The 7,655-nt window shown below is 40.7% G+C and overlaps 1 protein-coding gene across 1 annotated transcript; it reads left to right on the top strand.

Annotated features, from left to right (window-relative positions):
* The first annotated feature begins 254 nt into the window (after positions 1 to 254).
* On the top strand, positions 255 to 6,749 carry LOC148034998 (uncharacterized). The gene is made up of 2 exons (XM_087680753.1): positions 255 to 517; positions 5,637 to 6,749. The coding sequence occupies exons 1-2, from the start codon at positions 255 to 257 to the stop codon at positions 6,346 to 6,348; spliced, it is 975 nt and encodes a 324-aa protein (XP_087536879.1). The 3' UTR covers positions 6,349 to 6,749.
* Positions 6,750 to 7,655: the final 906 nt, after the last annotated feature.

Genomic DNA, 7,655 nt, shown 5'->3' on the forward strand with positions numbered 1-7,655 from the left:
AATTTTCTTATTTTGACCCACATTTGAATGATGGACATTATTCACATGCATTTGGGTAGCATCATTATGAGAGGCTACGTCCATGTTCTCCTCTATTGAACAAATTATCTACTTCCTATGAGAACTGCAAGTGTATTGTTGTTGATGAATATGTGGGAGAAACTTTAGCTAAGGTTACTCGAAGGAGATACTTAATGAGTGACATGATAAGAGAATTGCATGCTCAAGGTTTATGTTATAAATGTGTTGAAACAATGTCTTTCAATTATAAAGACAAATGCAAGGCTAAGAATGTAAGAATAACTTGGGTCATTGAGGAGGATGTGAATGAGTATGACAGGTCCAATGAAGACAATGCACTTCAAGTTGAAGCAACCACACCTAAAGAAGGCATACATCATCCTATGGAAGAGGCTTATACAAATCATGAAGAATTTAATGATTTAGATCATGAGAAGAATGATGCTGAAGTTTGGGTAGCCAATGAAGATACACAAAAATATATGGAAGAATTGATGTAAGATCAAAAAAATTATGCGATTTGATCATTAGCCTTTACATTTCCATCTGATTTGGGGGATCATGAGGATGATTCTTTGTTTCCATTTTGCATGGGAGGTGATGATGGAAAGCACTTTTCTATAGCAGGTGTGATGATTCTTTTGATGGTTATTTGTTTGATCTTGGGGGTGTTTGGGTAGTGATGTTCATTTTTGGTAGACTTCAAATAAAGATTTTATATGTACTCTAAGTGCATTCAACCATCCTTTGGAAGGCATCAAGAATCCTTCAAAATAGTGAGATTATTCCACTCTTAAGACAGTGGACAATTTACTATGTATAAAATTTCTATGATGGAATTAATTGCCCTAGCCATATGAAAATCCAAAGGATTTTCGTAGTTTCAAGATTATGATGCAGCTGATTTCTTGAGCAAGATCTTCATGACTTTGTGGAGCATATTCACCAATCATACTTCATGATAGAGTTCTTATCCACGTTGATTCATTCTTGTGCTCTTACGATTCTCAAGCTTTAAGAACAAAGCTTCTTTAGGAGGGGATGGTTGGTAAAAAAGCTAAGAAATGCCCTTGTGGCCTTAGTTTAGGGGGAAATATTCATGAGGACTTGGGATGGGTATAAAAATCTAGAATTGTAAAGGATTATGAATCTCTTTTCTATTAATCAAATTCCTAATTGAGGACTCCTATTCTTGGATCTCCCACCATAACTAAGGGGTGAGTACCTTGCTCCATCATTGTAGGAGGTGTGTATCTTGTTGCCATCCACATTATCCACCATTGTATTTCTCTCATATACCAAATTTGAGTATTTGCTATGGCCACCTTGGTTGTGGCTTTTGCAATGTTTCTTGGTTTTGTTTGAGTATTTCTTGTTAAGAAGAAACTATCTTTCTTATAGTACTTTAGGGTTAGGGTCACCCTACCCACTTTTGTGGCTCCTTGACTAATTCTTTTTAATTTTGTATACACATGAGGTTAATTAGACCTCTTCTAACTTGAAGTAAATAGAAGTTTTGTGCCCACAACCTCACATACATTGTGGGACTTCCTAACTCTAGGGGATATTATAATTTGCAGGGAGTGAGCTTGGCTCTCATGTAATGTTACAAGGATAAAATTATTTGTGCTTTTGCAAGATTTAGTTTTAGTTTCTCATTACAGATGGAGGCACCTAAAGTGTATGATAAAATCCAAACAATAAATCATTCCCAAAAATGATTGCAACACTTTGACATTTGCATGCTTTTGCTTTGACTTGACTCGACTTTTGTATCCTTCTTCACTCTTAAATGTTAACAACTAGTTAGTCAAATAATTATGAGATTGTTTTGTTGGGCTATGGGGATACATTTCTCTAGTTAGATAAAATATGACTCTAGCAGTCAAAGAAATGTGAGATTGTTTTGTTGGGCTATGGGGATACATTTCTCTAGTTAGATAAGCTAGGATTCAAGTACATTGAACTTGGGATTGTGTTTAGGTCTTTAGGTTTCCCCTTCGGGTGGCAATAATTACAAGAACATTTGATTGGTTTTATAAGAAGATTGAGAAAAAGCCAAATGTTTTGCAAGAATAGATGCCTCATTTTTAGGGAGATTGATGGTAGTCAAATTTCTTCTTTTGACCTCAATTGAAATTTCCATAGCCTATGTATTCTCTCAAACAACTTGGTGAGCAACTCCTTTGCAAGTTCTTGTGGGCAAAGGAGGACTCATAGATTGGCACCCATCTCTTGGTATACTATAGTGGTTGAGAAAGGCATGGGAGGACTAGGCCTTGAGAGGCCAAAGAATAAAGGAGATATGCTTGTCCTTTCCTAGATTAAGTGGTGGAATGAATCTCACCCTTGGGCCATACCCATGGGCAACTAACTCCAATCCGTGAATCTAATTCTATAAGGTTGATCCAAGTTAGGATTTGGGGCATGCACTAATGTGCAAACCACTATGGGTAAACATCAAGGAATCAACCCTCATATTGACATGGTCAAGGTTTGGAAGTGGTTTATGGAGGAAATGACATGGGTGGGCCCCATGGACTACCAAAAAAACTCCTCCTTATAGTGCAACCTATGGTTCTTTGGGGCAGCCTCCTATGAAACCCCAAAGCCCCCACGTACAACCTAAGCATTACATTAGTTTAAGTAGGGAGAGCATTAGGTTTTGGGAAATGTAATTACAGGGACACTAGGGGGATTAAAGACCTTAATGGACTAAGATAGGGGAAATACTTAACAACTAAGAGTTACTTGACCTAGAAATATCCTCTCAAGAAAGGCCCACCATCGATCTACCTCCAAGATTGACAGTGATGATCACATCCTCAAGATTGTTGGTCTTAGAAAAGATAGGTGAGGATAGAACTACAACACGGAACTTGCGTGGGACCCATGCAATAGTAGCGTGTTCTTGAAGGCCAGGGACAGGTGGAACAAAGGGTATTCACACAATAAGGAAGATATTTGGAAAAGAAGAAATCTTGAGACCTAGAAAGCCACCCCATTCTATAAAAGCTAAACTTGGTGTTATGGAAGGTGGTTACAACAAGTCTTTCCATAAGAGATAAGCTAAACAAAATCTTTAAGATCCGACCCACACGTCCTCTATGTAGAGAATGTGATGAGACAGAGGAACACCCTTTATGACAGTGATGTTATTAGGGAAAGTCAAGAGGTGGGTACTCCAAGCTAGGCTAGGTGCTTACATCTCATTTTCTTCTTATGGATAAAATTGTATTACATGGGGTAGTACCATAGGGAGAATGAATTTCATGTAGTTGGCCAAGGCTTTGGCAAGATGATTTCATATGCTACATTGAGCATAGTCAAGGCCACCATTGCGTCATCTTCTCCTTGTGACTTGAGGATAAGCTTAATAGTACTGATAATGGGAGAGCCTCCCCCTTGGAAATTTAGTTAGCAAGTCCACACCACATCCCCCAAATATATGGTGTTTAACTAGAATGGGATCCCCATGTGGTTGCTATAATGGACCACAAAAAGTCCAAAGAGGCAACTTGGAGAAGTACCCTTGTCTTTGCTCCCTTTCCTAATTACCATCCACCATGGTTGAGATAAATTTTTGCATGCTACATCGGGCCACTTTGCTTATTGTGCTAGGTGAATTACATAATCAATCTATCATTTTGGACCAATGATAAGTCACAAAATTGGAGTTCCAAAGCAAGCATGTCCCACTTTTAGTACTCCTCAACCAAAGACATGAGACCTATTAAGAGTGTGAGTGGTTGAATTCCTAATCTCCCGTGGGAATAGTGCTATGATCAGATAGATCTCTTCTTAGGGCCTCCCACATCTTTGCCCATGTAGTTGAGTTGTTTGGAGCATATACTAACAAAAGGTTGGATTTCTCCTCTTTATGCTTGATGTTGATGCAATCCAAGGCAAAGTCCACTTCTACTTTTTTCAAAGGAAGCTTGAGTGATTTCTTATTCATCATTAACACCTTGTCCTTCCCTCTCTAGCAACCACCAACAAAAGAGGCAAACTTTAGCTTCCTCTTCATAGAGTTTAGTGTCTTGAAGAGCAAGGACATCAAGCGTACATTTCCTAATGTGTTGGTAGTAGCAGACCTTTTTCTTCATGCTGTCAAGAGACCTCAAACATTACATGACATGAGTGTTAGCTTTCTCATGACCTTATACATAGGTATGTAGATTAGTGTCCATAAACTAGGCATCATCACCCTTCAAGACAACATATTGGTTATTATTGATCGGAAGTAATGTGGACCAACTTCTTGATGGAGAGTTGCTTCATCTTACCTGTTGGCTGAGATATTGGCTTGGATATAGGCTCCATATGTCCTTTGCTGTGCATATAAGTGGATTTAAATACCTCCCTTTGCCCTTTCTTGGAGGGCCAAGTTCCTATCTTGGGATGCCACCCCTTTGCCTTATAGGACACGTCATTAGTACAATATCACTAAGGCATGGCATGGCCTTCGATGTGCCTTAGCCTAGGTCCATTTTGGCTTTCTCTCCACCTCTTTTCCTTTTTTATTTGCATTAAGGACCACCTCCTTTTTGGGACAACATATGATGAAGTGGCCATTCTTCTTGTAAGAAACATCAAGGAAATGGGAGAATTTAACATTGACAAAAAGTTCAATACCATGTGGACCAAATAGTTCCAAGTCACCATGGATTATCCCATGCATACAAACCTTCTTCTAGCCTTGAAGAATACTAGATGTTGACGTAGATGGAGCATATGGCACCTTACCTAGTGCTTCTACCAAAATCCAAAGCTCATAGTCGAGCCAGTTTGGGAAGCCTAGGTAGGAGACCTAGAGTGGGCACTCATGCATGAGGACCTCCTTCTCTAAGAACTTAGGGCTCCATGTTGTGGTGTAGACCTATTCTCCTTTGTAACAATTGTGGTTTCTAGGATCCATTCATGTTCTTACATTGACCCAGTAAGAGCCAAGAAGAATCCTTTGCTAACAAACTTGAATTGCTACAACATTGCCCTCATTGATACATTTGCAAGAACCAGCTTTGGAACTCATATTCATAAGGCAACTTCCCCATCAAGTAGAAGTGTAGATGGGCTCTTGAAAAGTCTTCATATGTTTGGTGGAGCCTTAGAAGCGAGAATTTGATCGAGGCCTTGATGTTTGTTTGTCCTTTGGCGATGAGAGCTTGCTTGGTAGCATTGTCAATTGCCACCTTGTTTTGCAACTCAACTTTGACAATAATAGGATCATCCCAACTAGCAAAGCAATGTGTTTGTAGCCCAATTGCATTCGCTCCCCTATTTTCTGTTGCTTACCATAGTTGCCCTCAAAGGTCTCTTCCTCAAAGGACCTCTTCCCCCTGGAGGTTGCATACATGTAGCCTATGTGATTGCTACATGGCAAACTTCTCTACCATGTGGAGGTGCATTAACAACCATATCGGTGGCATAAATATTATGTGTTTGTGTCAACCTTAACTTTAATATTTTCAAAAAAGATGTTAAAGATCATTTTTTTCATTGAGCTAAACTAAATTGTTCTTAGAGCTAGCAAGAGGGGCCGTGGAACTCTAGCTGCTCGAATAATAAAGTAGACTAGTGTCAAGCAGAGGTGAGGATATTTTTCGCTCTTGTAGGGTTTTGATAGCAGGTATCGCAGTCTTGATACTTCGCTTTTTTACGCAGCAGCTATCTGAGAACCATAAAGACATGAGCCTAACGCGTCTTTGGGTGTCATCCCCGGCTGCTCATTCTCTGCGCACCATGGCCGTGGCCTTCTCCTCCTCTTCCTCCATAGCCACCCCCAGCAGGACGGCGGTGACTCCCGTCGCCTCGGCTCAGGCCGCTCGCCGTGGCAATTCAAGTCTATGCTTCCCTGCTCCAAGCTCCGGTAAAGCACCGGCCCGCGGACCCCTGCGCATATCGGCGACATACGGAACCGATAACCCTAATCGCCGTAACTACAGCAGCAGCTACAACAGCAGCTCCTACTACGACGACATCGAGGTCGACCTGGACCCCGAGAAGATGCTAAAGCCAGGCGATCCGGGGACCGTCCAGGCCACAATCCGGAAGGCGATGCCAGTCGGATACTGGGTCACCATGCCCAGTGGCAGAGAAGCCTACCTCCCGGCGCAGGATCTAGGATTTCTTGGCGGCCTCGAGAAGCTCCGGCAGATCTTCCAACCAGGCCAGGAGGTCACCGTCCGCGTCGTGACCCGGGGTGGCTCTGGCCGTGAGGTGCTCTCTCTTAAGAAACCAGACCCTAACAGGCCTGATCCACCGCCAAAGCCGTTGCGGAAGGAGTTCGAAGGGGGGAGGCGGCACAGGCCTTCCAGATATTCTTGACAGGTGATGGTCTCAATCTCTCAGTGCAACATGCCTTGCAGGTTAGGGACCTCCTCAGGAGGGAGACCCTGTTAGTCTTTCTATTTCTGGTGTTCTTTGTGTTGTCTTCCAGTGCAGGAATGAGTCAGGTGCTGTAGCATATTGGACCCAGCCTTGGGAGAGTAGGTATCGTCTGTGGACTAACAGGGTTTGCTGTAAGGCTTTCTGATGTGCCCGCCCTTAATTCTCTCACAATCTGGAATATATCTGTCTTATAAGATTCAATAGACGAAAATGATCTACGGTCAGTTGTTCGTCTGTGTGGAAGTATATTGTTATTCTTAATGTTTTATCCATAACATTCCATTATCGTCAATAGCTATTGTGTAATCATGGGATTGAAAACCTTCAAAGGTCTTGATTTTGTCATCAGTATGGGTCCCTGATAGTCTTGTTCTCAATGGTCCCTGAATAGGAACCTTGTCGTAGCAAAATCCTAGTGCTTGACTATCACATCGATCCCGAACGAAAGTATATTTGAATATGCATATGGTATGAAGCTTATAAACAAACTCTTTTCAATACTCTTTAGTGATAGTGTATCAGGGATTCTCGAATTAAAGCTTGAAGGCTAATAGGGCATGTGCTACAAGTTTTTTATGCCCTTGCTTAGTCGATGAGATCATGGACAAGTTTTTGGTGCCTTTGCTTAGTAGATGAGATCATGAACAAGACTCCATGGGCTGCTATGATGGGCATAATCTCGAGGACACTTGTATTACTAGAAGACAAGTTGGTTAATAATATGTTTGTATCATATAGTAAAAGTATTCCGAGTAGAAAAATTGTTTAATAATATGTTTGTATCATATCGTAAGAGATAGAAGTTTGCTATTTGATTTGAGTGTTTGGATTCATATAGAACTTAAGAGATGGAATAACACTTGTTTTTTTTGTCAATGTGGGTATTGTATATTGTTGCTATGCTATACCTATCAATTCCTTTTTGGCACTAAACTTCTTACTTTTTTGCATCTCGCATTAGCTAGTTTCTTTCTTGTTCTTGATTACAAGTTGCCTCCTTAGTGGCATTTGTCTCAAAGTTACATATAAAAGTTTTACTTAGCCTCCTTATTTTATGGTGAGAGGGCAAGTTTATAAAAACTTTGTTGAGGTTGGGCACCCACACGTGAATGCACCTGCTTTTTGATGAATGCATCATTTGGATGAAATCTAGTTAGTCTCCTTAATTTTATAGTAGGTTTAATATTGTGAAAGTAAACAAGTTTGCCAATTCTAACTAGGGAATAATTTAATGTTGTATCATG

The sequence above is a fragment of the Lygodium microphyllum genome, chromosome 6, assembly GCF_053477565.2.
Source record: "Lygodium microphyllum isolate KBCC chromosome 6, Lygodium_microphyllum_v1.1.10, whole genome shotgun sequence".
Lineage (NCBI taxonomy): Eukaryota > Viridiplantae > Streptophyta > Polypodiopsida > Schizaeales > Lygodiaceae > Lygodium > Lygodium microphyllum.